This window comes from Myotis nattereri, assembly GCF_964212035.1.
Source record: "Myotis nattereri genome assembly, chromosome: 18".
Taxonomy (NCBI): Eukaryota; Metazoa; Chordata; class Mammalia; order Chiroptera; family Vespertilionidae; genus Myotis; species Myotis nattereri.
The window spans coordinates 19,450,468-19,470,003 of NC_138093.1; the positions used below are offsets into that span (position 1 = coordinate 19,450,468).

The 19,536-nt window shown below is 54.6% G+C and overlaps 1 protein-coding gene across 1 annotated transcript in view; it reads left to right on the forward strand.

Annotated features, from left to right (window-relative positions):
* Positions 1 to 11,351, forward strand: part of TNN (tenascin N) — a gene marked incomplete at its 5' end in the record, with an annotated part of 41,890 nt that extends 30,539 nt beyond the window's left edge. The window contains 7 exons of the mRNA XM_081113284.1: positions 94 to 226; positions 912 to 1,063; positions 4,986 to 5,082; positions 5,618 to 5,785; positions 8,211 to 8,374; positions 10,187 to 10,355; positions 10,723 to 11,351. Of these exons, the coding sequence (XP_080969410.1) occupies positions 94 to 226; positions 912 to 1,063; positions 4,986 to 5,082; positions 5,618 to 5,785; positions 8,211 to 8,374; positions 10,187 to 10,327 (855 nt within the window). The 3' untranslated portion in view covers positions 10,328 to 10,355; positions 10,723 to 11,351. The remainder of the gene's footprint in view (positions 1 to 93; positions 227 to 911; positions 1,064 to 4,985; positions 5,083 to 5,617; positions 5,786 to 8,210; positions 8,375 to 10,186; positions 10,356 to 10,722) is intronic.
* Positions 11,352 to 19,536: the final 8,185 nt, after the last annotated feature.

The window sequence follows — 19,536 nt, forward strand, 5'->3', positions numbered from 1 at the left end:
AGAGCTGCTGGCATCGGCCCAGGGAATGTGATGGCGCCCAGGCTGCTAGTGGCGATACACTGAGTGTCGCTTCCTGTCTCCTTTGTGTGGTAGGAGGTGCAGCTCGGACGCGGGGACCAGAGGTTTGAGCTGCAAGGCCTTGAGCAGGGCGTCACCTACCCTGTCTCCTTGGTGGCATTCAAGGGTGATCGCCGGAGCAGGAATGTGTCCATCGCCCTTTCCACAGGTCCGTGGGCTCCTGCTCTCTGAACAAGACATCGCAGAGGCCGAGCCTGGGAGAGGCCAGGAGAGTCTCAGGAGAGGTGTCCGAGGGAGGGGTGTCCGCGGGAGGGGTGTCTGAGGGAGGGGTGTCCACGGGAGGGGTGTCCGCGGGAGGGGTGTCTGAGGGAGGGGTGTCCGCAGGAGGGGTGTCCGCGGGAGGGGTGTCCGCGGGAGGGGTGTCCGCGGGAGGGGTGTCTGAGGGAGGGGTGTCCCAGGGAGGGGGTCCGCGGGAGGGGTGTCCGAGGGAGGGGTGTCCCAGGGAGGGGTGTCCGCGGGAGGGGTGTCCGCGGGAGGGGTGTCCGCGGGAGGGGTGTCTGCAGTGGCGGTGGCCACAGAGCTGTGGGTTCTCCAGCATGGGCATGGGTAGGGTACAGGTTCAGGAGAGGCCCCTCCCCGGGGGGAGAGACTAAGGAGAGGAGCGAAACGCTGGGTGCAGTTGAGCTGGGGAGGAAGAGGTGTGAAGTTGACCTTGTTTCTAGTCCATCTGGAGGGTTTGATGAGAGCAGAGTGAGTGAAAAGTGAAATGTGAGAGAAGAGTTGGAAGGAGCAAAGTAGTAGGTTATGAATCATTCCCAAGAAAAATGAATTAACTTGAAATAGGGACTGGCCCGCTGCCCTTCTAATGATGCTACCCTCTGCTCGGCTCCTAGTTGGTGCCCGCTTCCCACACCCTTCGGACTGCAGTCAAGTCCAGCAGAACAGCAACGTTGCCAGCGGCCTGTACACCATCTACCTGCACGGGGACGCCAGCCGGCCCCTGCAGGTATACTGCGACATGGACACGGACGGAGGCGGCTGGATCGTGAGTCACGCAAAACATGACCCTCACAAAGTATGACCTTCACACAACTGTGAGCCTCACATAAGTATAACCCTCATACAAAACATGGCCCATGCCCTAGCTGGGTTTGCTCAGTGGTTAGAGCGTCAGCCTGCGGACTGAAGGGTCCCAGGTTCGATTCAGGTCAGGGGCACATGCGTAGGTTGAGGGCTTGATCCCCGGTAGGGGGCGTGCAGGAGGCAGCCGATCAATGGATCAATGATTCTCTCTCATCATTGATGTTTCTATCTCCCTCTCCCTCTCCCTTCCTCTCTGAAATTAATACAAATACATTTATAAAAAACAAAAAATATGACTCTCACACAAGTATGAGCCTCACACAAGTATGACCCTTACACAAAACCTTTAGAGTAACTGAGATGATTATTCCGATTTTACAGATAAGTAAAGTGAGGCCCACAAAGGGATGTGCCCAGGCTAAGCCACACGAGTTAGTGACAAAGTGGGAACCAGATTTCAGGACTCCAGCCTCCTCCTCGATCACGGGTCTTCCTGGGGTCATGTCAGGTCACCTGAAACACATGACCTCTTTGGGGGCTCTGCCCTCTGACCTGGAGCCTGTTGTCTGGGTTTCTCATCCTGGCTCCTCAGTACAGAGGCAAGGCCGTCGGGACTTTGATCTGAGAGGATAAGGCCTGAGAGAAGACCACGTGGCGACGTTTCGATCGTGCCCCATCTGAGTGAGGTTTTATTCTCTTGGGCCATTGTCTGCTGAGAGCACATGGCCCGTCTCTGATGGCGGCAGCCTGGTCCAGGGATCTGAGGCGCTGCCTTGGAGGGTTGCTGTCTGATCCTCTGTCTCCCCAGCCCCTGCTCCCTGCGCCTGAGCAGAGAGAGGCTCTCGCTGCCCCAGACCAGCACGCACTTGCCCGCTGTGCACCCGCCACTCGGGGAAGCAGAAAACTGAGCCCATCCCACTCAAACCGCATTCATTCATGCACCCGCTCAGGGGCCTGGGAAACCAAAGACACTTGAGCAGCCACGGATAAAATAATACCATCTGATAAGCAGCAACGGAGAAAACTTATTATCCGCACAGCTGCCTCCGATGGCTGAAAGGCAGTAATTGGATTGGAAGGGCAAATTCCTGATGGATCCTTACAAATACGGGAACAGAAGGTGTCATAGGAGGTCTTCCACCTGACCAGACCCACAGGCTGCACCTGCTGCTTTTCCTCAGCACCGCTGTAGCTCTGAGCATCCTGCCCTGGAGCCCATAATCAGCTTTGGCAGGATGTTTGTACTGCCTAGTGGGCCTTCTTTGAAAGCCAGGGAAGGAGGCGCTTGTCCTGGGCAGCCTTCAGAGAGAGATCTGCCAGTGTGTCTGCCTGGGGATACCCGTGAATTTTCCACAGATATTTGAGTGCCTACTATGAGTCCAGCACTGTTGTACCGAATCAAGAACCACAAGAGAGCCAAACAGAGCCAGGAGCTTGCCTCCTACATCCTGCTCACGCAGAGGACCCCGAGAAAATGGCTCTGCGTTCTCGCTAACCCCAGGCCCACCCGCCCAGGTTGTGTGTTCTGGCTGACTCCTAAGGTGACACGTGGCCTGAGAGGCTGTAGAGTCCTCCTCAAAGCCAGCACACCCTGGATGACCCGTAGGGACCTGGAAACTTCTCCATCAAACCTCTCACTGGTGGTTTCCGTAGTTTTGGGCTCAAGAGTCTATTTGTCACTGAAAGATGACCTTAGTACACTGCTCTTTCCAGCTGAGCTCTCAAGTCCTTGTACGGAGGTTCTTCACCAGCCCCGGCAGCTGAGCCCAATCTCATGCACGGGCAGAGGGCCTTGCCCCGGGGAATGGAGGCCGAGCGCAAGCCTGCGGTGAACCCAGGGAGCACTTACGTGGCTCAGATATTTCCGTCTTTGTTTTCCATCTTGCAAGGTTTAAGGGCCACGTGTGAGGCTCTTTCCACAGGCATTCATTTAAGTGAGATTTTTATTTTTTTTCTCCGGTTTAGTTGTTCAGGACATCAAGTAAGTTGTAGTGTACCCCGACAGCTGGAGTGTACAACCAGACAGAAAAGATTCCCCCGAGACGTTTGTGCTAAGGGGCCCTTGTTTTCCCAGAATAGTTCATTAAACTAGCTCACCTCCTAGAGTGGGAACGTGATTCTCAGTGAGTCCGTTAAGGCTTCCTGATCAAGACGTCCACATGATCCCTGTGGGCTAGTTCATTGGGAATCTGATGTAATAAAATGCAAACCAACACTTACCGAGATATAATAACTTATATCCTTATATGCCAGGCTCTGGCCTCGATACTTTATGATTTATATTTTAAATATATTTTTATTGATTTCAGAGAGGAAGGGAGAGAGAGAGATAGAAACATTAACAATGAGAGAGAATCATTCATCACTCCACACGGGGGATCAAACCCTCAACCTGGGCATGTACCCTGACCAGAATCAAACTGTGACCTTCTCATTCATAGATCGATGCTCAACCACTGAGCCATGCCAGCCGGGCAATACTGTATAATTTATTATGATTCTTGACCTTGCTGAAGCCTCACTTAAGAGCATGACAAATGGGCCACCTTGGTCTAATGGTTTAGAGAAGTGAGGCTTGTCAAGGTTAACTAACTTGCTCAAGGACACAGCTGGCAAGCAGAGCACTGGGTCTCGTCTAAATAGTGATGCGGAGAGCATCGGAAACATTGCCCAGAGTTTCTCTGGCCAAGCTGGAGAATTTCCTAACAAGGAAAAGAGATAAGCTCCCATCACACTTGGGCATTGTGTTCATTGATTGGCGGAAGGGACCAAATGCGTTTGTAATGCATCTGTCCTGGGGGCGGGATTTGAGCCTGACCTTGTTACTGGGCATGTATTTTGATGTGATGTTTGTGGAACTAACATCGGTGCCACATCCACCTTAGGATTCCACTGTCTGTGACGCAGCCATAGTCCCGGGGAAGGGACTGGCACAGTCTCTGTGCTAGGAAACGGACCATGAGCCTCAGAGTGTTAAGAAATGCTTTTTGGAGAATAGACTCAGTAGAGCTGGTATCCTCAAACTTTCCAATGGAAGGGTGAGGGGATCAGTGTTTTATCCTGGCATCAGTCCCCAAACACTTAGCTGTGTGAACTTTCACATCCATAAGTGGCATCTTACATGCTTGCCCTGCAGCCAGCACTTAGCAGATGCTCAGTAAACGATTGCTATGTCAGTGAATCAGTGAAGGAGCAATGAGGGGATGAGGGAATGGGGCATCTCTGAAGAAGGACTGGAGCGAAGGGGCAAGAGAACAGCAGAGCTAACTGGTGTCATTGTTTGCCCGTCCTGCCCACGCAGGGATTCAGGCCGATTCCAACGTGTGGCTCTGCCCTGTCCCATGTGGCCTTCCCCGAGGCAGAGGGCTCTGTGGCAATGAAAGGGGGAGCATGGAGCACCCCACCCCCCTCCTGTGATCCCACTGAAGGCCCTTTGGCTCCAGCTACGTGTGAAGGAGTGCGGGAGAGGCCAGCAGGAAGTCTCCGTGTGCCTGGGGAGAGGGAGTGCGGTGCGCGTGGTGGGCCCGCACCCTCTCAGACACGCTGACCTTCCCATCTGGCCTAGGTCTCTCTGTGGGACTCTGCGCTCACACCCAGCTGTGCCTGTGGCCTCTTCATCCAGCAGGAGACCTCAGAAAGGGCTCACACCTACCGTGTCCCCGTGGGCCCGTGGTGCCCGCACAAAGCCAGTCTTCTCTCCATGCAGACTTCCCAGAACCACAGAACCGCTCTGACGTCCTCCCTCTCTATCGCCACATCTGCCACATTGCCTCTGTCTGTCCTCAGGGCCAGCTCCCTTTCCAGGTCCCCAGCCCCCGCTCCTGTCCCTCTCTCTCAGTCACGGCTGCTGAGTGCATCAGAGGGAACGCCATCTCCCTTTCCAGGTCTTCCAGCGGCGGAACACCGGGCAGCTGGACTTCTTCAAGCGCTGGCGGACCTACGTGGAGGGCTTTGGGGACCCCACCAAGGAGTTCTGGTTCGGTACGGGAGATTCCCCTTGAGAACCAAAGGATTAGAAAATAGCCATCGATGAGGATTCTGGCTACTGTGAGGAGGCCACCCTGGCCCCAGAAGTGCTGCGCGTTCTGCCAGCCACTAGGGGCCCTGCTCGCTCTCTCTTCTGCTCTGTGCTGGAGCACATGCTCATGGAGAGTGAGGGAGTCGGAAGTGTCCACTGGGAGATGAAACATTAAAAAGTCACAGTCTGGATGCTCGGTGCCTGGGAGGGTAGGAGACCGTCAGCGAGTGGTTGGTCTCCGCCAGCTGTGAGATAAGAGGACAATGAATATAAACCGCTGGTGCCTCAGGGATGGAGCCGGTGGGGCAGGCTCACCCCCGGAGTGCCTGCACCCTGCCCTCCCGGAGGACACAGCCTCCACACTCAATAGCACGACTGCACCAGAGAAATAACAGCAGGAGGAAATGAGCCCCTGAAAGAGAAAGCGGGGGGACGCCCCATTAGCAGAGGAGGTGAAGGCTAAGGTGACGTTCAGTGATTGGAATTCCTTGTTTCTAGGACTCGACAAGCTGCACAACCTCACCACTGGCACCCCCACCCGGTACGAGGTGAGAGTGGACTTGCAGACCGCCAATGAGTCCGCCTATGCCGTGTACGACTTCTTCCAGGTGGCCTCCAGCAAGGAGCGGTACAGGCTCACGGTGGGGAAGTACAGAGGCACGGCAGGTGCGTGCAGTGTTCCTGACAGACCACGAGGCCGCGTGCCCTGTGTCCAAGCCTTGGGCTGCCGTGTGCCACGGATCAGGGGGTGGAAGTTTGTCCTGCGAAGGTGCATGGTTCTCATGGACACGTGAGGGCCTGCTCCCAGCAGGAGGTCAGGGTACACAAGGTTCTTAAAGCAATCCTTGATCATTGTAAGACCAGAACATTATACGTGGACACGCCCCCCAGTGCACCCCCAGCCAGTAAAAACCCTCCTCTTGTACCCCCAGTTCAGGATGCTGCCTCCTCGCTGAGGAATCACACTCTGAGCCGCCACCCCTGGTGCTGCCCACCTCCCACTCGGCTTCAGGGGGCTGCCTCCGTGCACAGCCTGAGTGTGTTATTACTTAAAGGCAGGAAGGTCAAAGTGCGGAGCCAGCACTAGGCGTGTAGGTCGCAGTGACATGCAGCAGTGACAACACAGGGACAGCCGTCAGTGGAGATGGGGCTCACCCTCCTTGGGCTGCGCTCTGTTTATTTGTGAAGGAAAATGACAAAATTAATCCTGGGATAGTGCTATTGGACTATTTTATTTAAGAGAGAGGCATGGTTATTGTTTTAATGTTATAGTTAAGCCTATATTCCTAGTTTAAAAAATCCTAACAAGTAGGTCTGCTTTTGCTTCTGCATGTTTTGACTTTGGTGTAACTAGGTAGGAATGTGTAACCAGCCAGATCGACTGACTGCATAAGACATGGCCTCTCCCCTGAGACTCACATGGAAATAGGTCAGTGAGAATAGAAGGTAACTTTGGCAGAGTCTAACAAGTGGTCAGGAGATGAGAGCTCCAGGAGCGTGGGGAAGGTGGTATGTGGGGGCTGAGGCGTGCACGGGCTTCTGCAGGCTGGTGGGCTGGAGTCGGGTCTGAGAGGGAAGAACTTAGCTGGGAGGGAGGAAGGGGCTCGCCAGGCCCAGGGCAGTCCGGGACTGAGAAAGGACTGAGCTGAGGCAAGGAAATGGTGTGTATTCTTAAGACCGCAGGCCTTCTCAACATGGTCTGCTCAGCGACCCCTAATGGCAGAAGGCTGAACACACACTGTGATCTGAAGTGGCCAACCGCTGGTGCAAAATTTCAGGTTTTAGGACTTAATGTTTAAAAAAGTCACATGCATTTTGCCTTCGCTCTTATTTCCCAGTGCTTAGCATGGAGCATGGTAGGTGAGCTTCAGCGAAGCTATTGCCAGCAGGACCTTTCTGCATAATCCTAGGGAGGCTTTATGTTGTAAGAACAGTTCCTGAGACCCAGAGAGCTTCCATGCGGTGGGTGGAGGGGGGAGTCTGGTGACATGGAGGAGACGAGCTGGAGGGGTGGCCGCTGGATGAGCCCGTGGACTCTAACGTCTGTGAGTTTGCTTCCTTGTGGGACCAGGAGGTGCCCCGCCCACCCCAAAGGCTTGTTTGTGAAGGTGATCGGTAAACTCAGAGACCAGATATAATATGTTTATTATCATAAAAACAGCACTTGATTAAGCTTGGGATCAATATGGGCCCACTGCCTTTTGTGAGCTGAATTAAAAAGTAAACTTATAAAAGGACCACACATGTGATGGGGAAATAGGAGAAAGGCAAGTAAAGTAACTACAGGTTTCCAGACACGATGACATGGAGCATGAGCCTGTGTGCTGTGCCCAGGGAGCTCCGGAAGTTCCGGTGTGTGGCAGGAGGTGTGAGGGAGGGTGAGGAGGAGACTCCTCAGGACCGCTGAGCTGGGCTTCGAGGATTGGTTAGGGTTTAACCATGGAGAGCAGGGAGAAAGCGGTGAGAGGCACGAATGAGGCTGGACCTGTGCGCTCCACACGGAAGCTGCCTGTGGGGACAGTGGGCTGAGATTGTGCATCGGGAACAGCCAAGTTACAGGTCTGCAAAGCCAGGGGGAGAAATTCACATCGTGTGGCAGGAAACAGGACGTGAGGCCTGAGAGGATGGGTGTTTAAGCATCAGGAGGGCTAGGAGGGCTGCGGTGTGGATCAGGCCCAGAGAGGAGAGCAGGCCCCGGTGGCCCTGGTGGAGAGGGCGCCTGAGTGACCTGTAGGAGGAAGGGTGTGATGAGGGTACAGGGGATTGTCGGACATGGCTCAGGGGCTTCTGGGCTGGGCGGGTGGCTGAGCAGAGACCGGGAGGATGGAAGGGGGTGGTGAGGTGCTATGGGAAGAGTCATGAGTTTGTTTGGGGGTGTGGCTATTTCATGGGACTGGGACGCTTTTAAAGAGCGTGCTGTGAAGGCTGTTGGAGGACGAGGCCTGGAGTTTGGGTGGCAGACCTGGAAAGAGAACCTGTGGCATAATGGACCGGGTCCTCGGTGTTTTCATGCTAGATTTGTTCCTGCTAAGTCCTCCACCCCTGGTGAGGTGAACGTGGCCTCTCACCGCTCACATCTTCTTCCCTGCAGGGGATGCTCTTACTTACCACAACGGGTGGAAGTTTACAACTTTTGACAGAGACAACGACATCGCCCTCAGCAACTGTGCCCTGACGCACCATGGCGGCTGGTGGTACAAGAACTGCCACCTGGCCAACCCCAATGGCAGATACGGGGAGACCAAGCACAGTGAGGTAGGTGACTGGCTCTGCCCACATTCAGTTCCCCAAGTGACTCCCTCCAGGCAGGTTTGTCTGCCTTCTCCTTCTGAGGCTCCCAGTCAGGGCAGGAGTTTGTTTCTAGGCTCCATGGCCTTGGGGTCAGGGCCCGCCTGCCCACCTGCTCACCCCTCCCCAGTGCCCCACACTTTCCGCCGGTCGGTGAGAGCCCAGGCTGCCCATTCAGAATATTCACATACAATGTGGGTCCTGCTCCATCTCACTAGACAAGTTCCTACATGGACACGGTCTTACCCAGCTTGGTCTGCTATCACCAAACACTATAGATTGCGGGGCTCGAACAGACATTTGTTTCTCTTCTGAAGGCTGGGAGTCCAAGATCAAGGTGCAGGCAGGCTCGGGTCCTGGTAGAGCCCTGTCCTTTTCACGGTGCAGAGAGCTCTGCTTCTCATCCTCTTCTTACAAGGGCACCAGTCCCACCTGGAGGAACCCTCCCTCATGGCCTCATCTAACCCTGCTTACCCCTCAACACCATCACATTGGGGGGTAGGGCTTCAACTAGTTCTCCCAGGTAAACCAGAGCTATTTTTCTCAAGTCTTTGGATCACCAGGGAAACAAAGTCCTTTCTGCCCGAGCTCAGACCCATCTGTGGGCCCATTTCGTCCAGAACCAGCCAGTCCGCCCAGAGCTCTGTGCTGAGCACCTCCCCATTTCAGTGCGCAGAGGCACATCCTCACGGCCGCTGTCCTCTCTGGGCTCTGAAACTTTCCCATCCGCAGTGTCTCGAGCTTCCATGAACATTGCCCTGACTCCTCACCGGCTATGGGCGTCTCCTGCCTGCTTCCTCACAGCTTCTTGATCATTGCACCTTTGTTCCTTCTCAGCATTAATCCGTGCCCTCCATGCACTCTCTCGGAGTGCATCCTGGCTTTCTACCTCCATCCCAGTCGGATCCTGGCCTCCAGGAAGCCCCGCCCCCACACACCCCTCGCCAATGGCACTGTAAGGACTAGCACACCTGAAGCCCGGTGACATGATTGCTTTGGCCCTGACCGGCAGTAGCAGGGCTGATCTGGATCATGGGGTGATTTTTCACAGGGAAGAAGAAAGGTGCCCCTGGGAAGCCGAGGCGGGTGGGCCCCAGCACCAAGGTGGCAGGCTGTGGCCCGACCCAGGGACGCCTGTGATCAGAGACCAGCTGTTTGCAATGAGCAGCCAGCGGGCCCCAAACCAGGCCCTTGTCTGCTAATAAAGGACATTCATCTGGTTAATGTGCTGCTCACAGTCGGCAGGGCGTTTATTTCCTGTTTATTATTTACCTCACAAATTAAAACACACAGAATTGGTCACTTGGGCTCTTTATTGGCCAGGTTGCGAGGTTATTAAGTGAATTAAATATTGTGCTCTCCAGTCAGAAGACATAAAATGAAATTTAGTTTTCAGCAGGCTGTTCGTTACCCCAGAGCTAATATCTAAACAGCCTAAATTGAAAATGATTCCACACAATAGGCCAATTAATATGTTTATTTTTGCCTTTAATATTTTGGAAAGGGGGAAGAGTGAGGCAAAGACAATGTGATCATTGCTGGCCAGGCTGATCCTATTATCTGAGCCCCTGTGCCTCCTGAGCTCACCCCCCCACCCCCCACCCCACAAGGGGGCTCGCAGCCTGTCTAACCCCAGCTGCCCAGCAGAGGGCGCAGATTCCTAGATCAACCCTCACTTCCCTGAGGGCTCTCTCTGGCCCTGAGCAGTGAGGGTGTGGTTTCCCAGGCAAGGGACCCCCAACCCCCATTCCTCTTCTTGATGTTGGATTTTTGATGTAGGGGGTGAACTGGGAGCCGTGGAAAGGACACGAATTCTCCATTCCTTATGTGGAGCTGAAGATCCGCCCTCAGGGCTACAACGGGGAGCTCGTCCTGGGCAGGAAGAAGAGGACACTAGGAGAAAATTCTAGAACGTTCTGATGACCCATCTGAGCAATCATCGCATGAGGCAAGGCCGGCTGGGGTTGGGGCTGTGTAAGCTTGGAGTGGGGTGGGTCCTGGTGACTGGTTAGTGGAAGCTGGAGGGAAGTCAGCCCCTGGTTCCTGAGATGGCTGGTCACCAGCAGACACAGCCTGTCACCAAGCCCCAGGCCACCTGCATTCTCGTCCCTCCACACTGGGGCCCAAAGGCCAGCTCAGTCGTGGTTGCCCAGTGCGTATGGGAGAGAACGACAAGGTCTTTCTTTCAATCTTTCTTCAGTAACAAATACATAGGATGAGGGCAGAAAAAAACAGAATCCAGAGCTTTGCTGACTGGAAACTCTGGAAGTCGGTGTGTGAATATGAAGCTCTGCTAATACAAATCTTCTCTCTAGAAAGAAGCACAAGGAGGTGTCCCTGACCAGGGCTGAGGTCGCCTGATGCTGTGGCCTCCTGTGACACTGGGTTTTGAGGAAAAGGGTGTACACCTTCCCCTTTCCAAAGCTTGCTGGTGTGGTGAGGAGGAATGACGGGAGCCAAAGGGACGAGATGGAGTCGCGCTGAGCTGAGCCCTGACTAGCCCAGCTCGTGGGAACCACGCCTTCCAAGTTTCTGCTGTTTCAAGCATCCTCTCCCCAGCCCTTTGCATAATCACGTTCCTAGGCCTGCATATGTTGTGAATAAATTCTCACTCGTTTCAACTTTAAGTCATTTGCCTCTTGATAACTGGTTGCTCCCAAAGTCTCTTTCCTGGGACTCCTGCTCAAGGCCCAGCCTCCCTCCCTTCCCCACCCACCCACCCTGCTGGGAAAATTTTAACGTTGTGCCCAGCGGTGTGGCTCAGCCCTGGGGTTTTTCAGAAAGTGCTCAGCGTCCAAAGCTTGTTGTCGGAACAGACACACAGTCAGATCCTTTCGGCTTATTTTCCTATCTCTTTGGAAGGTTTTTCTGTAGGGAAATCAGTGACCATTGAAGTAAGTCAAATTCCTCTTCAAGAAGAAAATACTAATAAACCACCTGATTTAAAACATTTGCCTTGTGTTCTTTTCCCCACAGAAGTACGCTTGAATTCTAAATTTAACCCAAGTGTGAGTGAAGGCACAGTCTGTGCACTTTAATGGGATAGGGTTGGCTGTGGTCTCTTACTTGCATGATGGCAAATAATGGTATTTGGAAGCAGGAGGAGAGAGTGGGCAGGAGGACACATGTCCCCTAAAAGCTGTAGTCTCCCTCCAGGACAAGGGTGTCCTTTATTGCCTCAGCTTCTCCCGGGGTTAACCTGTACTTTTGGAACTTTTTTTAAAATCAGCCTTTAAAATTTTACCCGACACACACACACACACACACACACACACACATTGAGCAATGCCATGGTCACTGCTAGATCTCACGGTGGGTGGTCTGAGTGACAGTTCCAGAGCTGGGACTGATCATTAAAAAATGCCCCACGTTGTTCTTTGACTCTAGAATTTTTTTTTTTTTTTTTTTTTTTTTTTAAATATATTTTATTGATTTTTTACAGAGAGGAAGGGAGAGAGACAGAGAGTTAGAAACATCGATGAGAGAGAAACATCGATCAGCTGCCTCCTGCACACCCCCCACTGGGGATATGCCCGCAACCCAGGTACATGCCCCTGACCGGAATCGAACCTGGGACCCTTCAGTCCACAGGCCGACGCTCTATCCACTGAGCCAAACCGGTCTCGGCTGACTCTAGAATTTAAGTGTCTGCCTGCTTCATAGCAGGGGGGACAGAGGTCCTTGCCCTGATGGAGTGCAGGCTGTCATTCATTCATTCATTCATTCGTTTGTTCAGCACACTGAGTAAGCCTCGGGGTGTGCCAGCCCTCCTCTAGGCACTGCTCACCTTCACGGGACCAGCTCCGGCAGCTCCCACTCGGGGGCTGGAATGGGCTTCTGGGTAAACCCCTTCAGAGGGTCACACTCTTTCCTTAGAGTCAGGTCATAGCCACGGGGGACAAACCAAAGAAAACCACAGCCTTCCTAGGCTGCCAGCCAGGCCCCCGGCAGAAGCAGCGCACTCATTTGATCAAGTCTCCAAGCCACGCCTATTTCATGTAGGACACTACACAGCCCCTGCCCACAGCTCGGTGGGGACAGGCCTGGGACACACCATGACAGTGGGCAGTGAGGTGGGGAGAGCGAGTCCACAGGGATATGGACTGGATGCTGCCAGGGGGAGGAGGGGGGAAGGGGGGCTGAGGGGAGAGGATGGGGGCCAGGGAAAGCGTCACGGAAGTGATGGGAGAGGATCTGTGGGGATGCCCTGAGTTTGCTGGGAGACAGGAGAGGCCTGGGAGGAGGCAGGGCACCCGGGAAAGGGAAGTCTGGTGACAAAGACGAGAAGGGTGGAGGGTGGTAAGTTTGAGGGAGGAAGTGGTCTCTGGGTGAGGGGAGGAGGGCTTGGTGCAGGGCACAGCGGGAGAGATGGGTAGGGACTCTGGTCTGGGCCACGTGGATGCGCGGTTCTGGCTCCCGCTCTCCATCAAAATCAGCTGGAGCTGCTGCTCCCAGGTCCGGCCGGGCCCTTGGCGCCTGCGCATTTAAAGCGCTGGGAGGCGGGGAGGGGGGTTCGGATAAAGGGCGGCGGTTTACAGACAGGCTGTGCAGTAGGCCTGTGCCGGGAGGAGTGGGACAGGGGAGCTCAGACCGCAGAGCTCTTCAGGAGGGAGGGTGAGAGGGTGTGAGGGCCACGGTGGCGAAGGCAGGGAGGGTCCTTCCCTGGCAGTTTAGGGCTGGTGTGGACAGTGGCGTCTGCTGGAATGGAGGCCCGGAGTTTGTTTGTCAGACGACAAGAGCTCTGCTTTTACGTGGAGAGCTCTCAGGGATTCGAGGATCATTAAAGCCAGAAACCGCTGAAGGGGCGGGAGAAAGACAAGATTGAAGGGGAGGCCTGGAAGGAAAAGGACCAGGTGTTGTGTGCGAAGAGAGGCCCCCGACAGGGAGCAACGCAAATGGGCGTACAGCGTGGCAGAAGGAAAACAGGTGTAAATAATGAAAAGCTCCTGGCGAAACGTCATCGTTTGCTGAAGGCCTGCGTGAAGAATGTCCAGGTCGCTCCCTTAAGCCGGCCCAGGGCGCGGGAGAGGAGCCGAAGGAGCGCGGGTCAATGGGACCAGGGCCCGGGCCGAGCAGGAGGCGCGCGGTGCCAGCGCGGCCAGCAGGTGGCAGTGTCGCCCCGCTCTGCCGCCACTTCCTCTCCTCTGTAAAGGTGAGTTCTGGGGAGCCCCCACTTTTCTTCCTTCCTGGATAGCATGGTCGTGAGAGTCGCCTGTGGGTCCAGCCTGTGCTTGGTGGTTGTGGAGGCAGCGTGGCTGCTGGACGAAGGGTACCTGGGACATACCTTGGAGAGATTGCCTAGTGAGCCTGGACTCCTCCCGGACCTGGTCTACTGGGCTGGTGGCGAGACAGGGGCTGGGGGCTCTCAGCTTGATGAAAGTTAGGGGGGGCACCCCCTAAAGGGGTTTCTGGCAGTTCCTAATATGCACATAACTCCACTTCCCAAGGTCCTTCTGGCTGTGGGTACTTCCTACGGGCGGTGAGAATGGGCTGTTTCGATCCCAGTGTTACCTGGGGAAGTTAGGTTCCCAGGCCAGCCCACCCCACAGAAGCCTGTTTATTCTTCATTACAGCAAATCGCAGGGCACTGAGAGGGCAAGGACCAGAAAACAAACGTTTTGGGGTGTTGTGATGTAAATAAGAGAAGCTAACAGAACGGAATGAAAATGCTTCTCCATGTTGGTAGGTGAGGACAATTAGCTTTAATCAGAGAGCGCTAACGAGACAGATGCGGCTTGATGGGGAACCTCTAAAGGGGGACTCGAGTTCTTTGTTGCACCAGGTGCGCCTGCAGGTGAACATGAAGGAGCCCAAACCAGCACATGGCAGGGCCCTGGGGGAGGCGTTCGAGGCTCTGCTCCGTTCCAGGTCTGGGGAGCGGTGTGCCTCCTCTGGGCCTCGTTTCTTCATTTGTAAAATGGCACCAACCCTGGTTTACACCCTGCATTGGTCGCCGCAGGGATCAAATGGGATCCCGAGATACTCTGTGTGTTATACAGCAGGCGGGAGGGGGGCGGGGGAGACCAGATCGTCCGTCTCCGTAACTTCATTCAAAATGTTTGGTTTTCCTCGATGGAGGTGTCTCTCCAGCCAGCCCTAAGGTCTGCAGGCCATGAATAGCCAGCAAGGGGATTATCATGGTTCCTAATGGAAGAAAGAGAAAGAGCAGCGGGAAACAGAGGCTATTAAAGGTGAAGGAGAATCTGTGCATTTAGGAACCGATTTCCTTGGGGAATGTAGGAATTGAGCTGTAAGTAATGGGAGACAGGAACAGATAAGGCATGGGGGATGGCTGCCAGGGCAGCATTTCCCAAACAGTGTTCCTTGGAACCCTTGCTCCTCCAGGTGTGCTGAAAGAGGAGGTTTCATGGTCCAATCTGCTTGGGAAGACTGAGTTCAGCAGAGTGACACCTGTTTCTATTATCGAACCTGTTAGACGCTAATGTGACCCACGTGTGCGGATCTCAAGCCGCGGGATAGTCGCATATCTGACCATAGCATTTGTTTGTTTTCTGAGTATCTAGATCAGGGGTCCTCAGACTATGGCCCACGGGTCACATGCAAATACAAATGTTGTATTTGTTCCCGTTTCGTTTTTTTACTTCAAAATATGTGCAGTGTGCATAGGAATTTGTTCATAGTTTTTTTAAAAAAACTATAGTCTGGCCCTCCAACAGTCTGAGGGACAGTGAACTGGCCCCCTGTTTAAAAAGTCTGAGGACTCCTGATCTAGATAATCAAATGTAATTCAGAGACCACACTAGCATTTACGTAGAGCGGTGATTTTCAACTGGTGTGCTGCAACAATTTTAAAAATATGCAATACCTGACTCGTCAGGACACTGACCTTTTCCCCGAAGATTGGCAGATAAAAAAATGACAACAGCCAACACAACAGTGGTGGTCTGGTGTGCCCGGCACAGGGTAAGAAACATCAAAAATGTTCACGGGATAAACATGGCCGCCCTGAGTGACATGGCCTAGGTATTTGAAAACATCTCTTTGAACCTAAGACAGAGACCAAAAGCTGTGTTGAAGTGACTATTTCAGTCTTGTAATCCTGCGACTTTGAATTTGGTAATAATGCTGGGGTCAAAGGTCCAGGAGCCCGCACAGAGGGTTCCTGTGAGTTGAGAGTTGTGGCATTGTCCAAGCCCATATCCACCCCAAGGTCAGGGCCAAGGCTGGGCAGGTGGAGCTGATGGCCTCCCCTCAGGTGTCGGCAGCTGGAAGGGATTGGGAGGGAGTCCCAGAGAAGTCCCGGAATCTGTGGGGATGGGCAGGGGGCAGGAACCCACCAGAACGCCAGACACTCCGCTGCCGTGGGGGGCAGGCAGAGGCCTTCCTTCCTCAGCCCTTGCTGATGGCCAGTGTGTTGACCCCGACCCCTATGAGCTTCTGGACCCGATGTCCAGGGTGGTAGCCACTGGCCGCAGGTGGCCGCTGAGAGATTGGAACCTGGCGGGTGTATCTGGGCGCCTGCACCTTTACTGCCATTACCTTTCATTGTAAGAGCTGGATGTGGCTGACGCACGTGGCGGACAGTGTAGATATGGGACTAGTCCATCGTTCCTGGTCCTGGTGCACAGCCCTGTGCTAGACGGTTTGATGACCAGCTTAGCATCACTGAAGGAGGGATCAGGAGCATCTAAGCCAGTGGTTCTCAACCTTCTGGCCCTTTAAATACAGTTCCTCATGTTGTGACCCAACCATAAAATTATTTTCGTGGCTACTTCATTACTGTCATGTTGCTACTGTTATGAATCGTAATGTAAATATCTGATATGCAGGATGGTCTTAGGTGACCCCTGTGAAAGGGTCGTTCGACCGCCAAAGGGGTCGCGACCCACAGGTTGAGAACCGCTGAATTCTAAGCCATTGCATTTCATATGAGGCAAAGCTATGGCCAACTCGGAAAAAGACGGGTATTTATACGCACATACACGTGTCTCTCTAGGATTTTGATTTCTCCCCTTCCCAGGACCTGAGGGGACTCATGAGTCTGTTATTGTGTGGTTTGTGCTGTTTTCCCCTTTTTCCTTGAGGAAGACATTGCCCAGCCCCCTGTAGGGAGCCTCTCTCGGTGCTTCCCGGGCGCCTCTGACGCCTGGAATCCCAGGCAGCTGCTCTGCAGGACAGGGGCTGGGGCGGGGGGAGGGGGGGAGGCAGTGCCCAGAGGGAGTCCCTGCATCCGTCAGTCCATCCGTCATTCGTGAGTGAGTGAGGAATGACGTCTGGGAGAGGTCGTATCGAATGTCCAGAAAGGAACTGTCTGGCTCCAGCAAGGAAGGAGGCCAGGCTTTTATTTTCTAAAGTATTTTATTAAATCAGTTTTTCTGTTGATGTGTTTGAATTTTTCAGAAAAAAAGAATACTGACAAATACTGTACAATTTGGACCACTATGTTCTTCTTGAAAGGGCGACTACCCTTTCTCCATAGCCTTCCCTCCCCCCAAGAAACAGGAGAGCGAATCCCTGGAGAGCAGCAGCAGCAGCAGCAGGGGAAGACCTGCTCTGACAGGGGCCGTGCTGGCTGGAGCTGGGTACACATCGAGGGGCTCCCAGGCCTGTGCTGGGGGAGGACGCCCCTTCCTTACTCCCTCGTTGTCCTTCATTAGCTTAAACCCCCTGAGAGGGGCCAGGCAGGCTCCCCTCAGAGGCACCCCTGTTGCCAGAGGCAGTTCTGGGACAGAGGCTGGGAGGGAAAGGAGTGAAAATGGAGATGAAGGAAGGGATGGAGCCAGGACAAGAGGGGATAGAGATGTGTGTGTGTGTGTGTGTGTGAGAGAGAGAGAGAGAGAGAGAGAGAGAGAGAGAGAGAGAGAGAGAGAGAATGATGATGATGATGATGATGCCCCTGGCACTGTTGTAGGTACCCCAGGGAGGGTCATGGGGGAGGCTGGGTGGGGAAAAGAGAGGCCTCGCTCAGGGCTTGGGTGTCCTGGGTCTGAGGCTTTGGAAGCAGCTGAGAGGTGTGTCCTGGTGTTTCGTGGCCGGAGCTGGAGCAGATGCACTAGATTAGGAGACAGCAGGGCCCTGCACCTGGAGATGGAGGCCTTGTCGTGGAGGTGACAAACACTGCTCTCTTAATTCAAATGAGCAGCCAGTTGCCACAGCAACCATGTTCCTGGTGATCTGCTCTCTGGGATCATATCTAACACCAGCCTCAGCCGCCAGCCCCCCGCGTCTGCCCAACTCATCCATCCAGGGGACTGCGAGGCACCGACGGGAAGGCCGGCGTCCTGGGCAGCGGGAGACGTGGGGAGATGACTAGCCGTCCTGTGATGGCCTACGGACAGTCAGCTGCTCTGACAGGCTCTCCCTGTGACAAGGGGGAAGGGAGTCAGAGGGTGTAGCTTCTCTGGTCACAGGGGTTTAGGAGCCAGGGCCTGAGTGCCTGGGAGACTTGGGGCCTCGTAGGGGGAGGGGGTGACCATTGCTGGTTCCACAGTGTATGCAACTGAACTCGGCAACCCAGATCGCTGTGAGGAGACCTGGGACCCATGGCAGGCACCACCCAGCGTCCGCTCTGCACAGGCCTGGAGCACACTGGGGGGCAGGTGAGAACCTGGTGGCCCACGTGCGCCGATAGAGCGCGTTTTCCCCTTAGCGCAATCGCACAGCATTTCGTTTCCGCTGCTATAAGTACCATAGTTTAGCTACACTGTTAATTAAATGGCAATTTCACACCATTTGGAACCACCTCCGAGGGTTGCAAATGAATCTGGACAGCACAGCCTGCTCTCAGGAATTACCCACCATTGCAACACGGTCACAGTCCAGTCCAAATACCAACCAGCTCATCAGACACGTGGATTACCTCGGCCTCCCAACTTCAGCCTGGTGGGAAGACACGCTCCTCAGCTCACCGTGGACCTGGTTTGTAAGTCCTCATGGACCTCGGGGCCCATGTGCCAACCCACCCCCTGGTTCTGCAGAATTCAACACCCACGTCCACCCTCGCAGCGATGGGGGCTCACTTAGAAGGCCACTTCGGGGAACTGGCGAGGTATTACAGCTTACCCTTAACGTCATCACATACCCAACAGCGTCCACAGACAGTATGAGTACCCACTGTGCGCAAGGCACTTGCCTGAGCTTCAAGATAAATATTAATAAACCTCTATATAGCTTCATCCTGCTTTCGCTTCAAGTCTGAATCTCCCGCATCCCACCCTCAGCACGCCACCCGTCGCTTCCAGTGTGCCTTCTGCGAGGCTGTGCCGGCGATGTCTTCATTCCTTCCCCACGGAAAGCCTCTGGCTCCGGGGGGATGCCCAACTCAGGTGGGGCATCTCCTTCCACCTCTGCGTTGCACAGGATGGTGCACTGGGTGGAGTGGGCCGAGCAGCCTGTTACCTGGTTCCCATAGCTCTCTAGGAGCCACACCCAGAGCTGCCGTCCTGGGGGGAGAAGGAGCCTTCCTGAGGGGCTCTGCGGGGAGCGTCTCAACGAGGGGTCTTGGACCACGTTCAACACCGACCGGTGGTGATGAGGACCTTGCGAGACCATAGCTTCCGATGAATTCGGATCCATTGCACTTTAAACTTGCCCTCCTCGGGGAGGGGCCAGGAGCACGGGACCTGGAGGGTCTGCATCAACAACAGTGAAGGGCACTGTGCCAGGTGCTGAGACGGCCGAGGATGAGGATTCGCAGCAGGAGGGTTTGTGGGGAGCGGAGTAGGAAGCACACATCTGTAACCTGAGTAGTACATGGGCCAGGTATGGAGTTTGTAACCTTGCCGGGTCGTGTAATTGTGCACTTGCGCCCGAATCTGGCCAGGCCCTCCTATGAGATGGTTTCGCGAGAGCAGGTACTGTACTGCGTGTGTGTGGTGTGCATGGTGAGCCCAGGTGGTTATGGATACGTGTTCCCTGTGCTTTGGCGTATGGACTGTGCCGGAAGTAGGCGGGGGGCACGCCTGAACCTGGAGCAGAGCGCGTTGCTATTGGACACATAGCTGCCCAGCCAGTGCCCACGCATTGTCCCCGTGCCCCCTGGGGGTGCCCTCCCTGGGGACACTCAGTCTGAGGTTTGCTCCTTGGCTGAGAAGTTCCTCTGTGGACACGTGTGTGACGCTCCAGGCCCCGTGTGTCGTTGGAAGGCGGACCCTCTGCGGCCCGCCCCG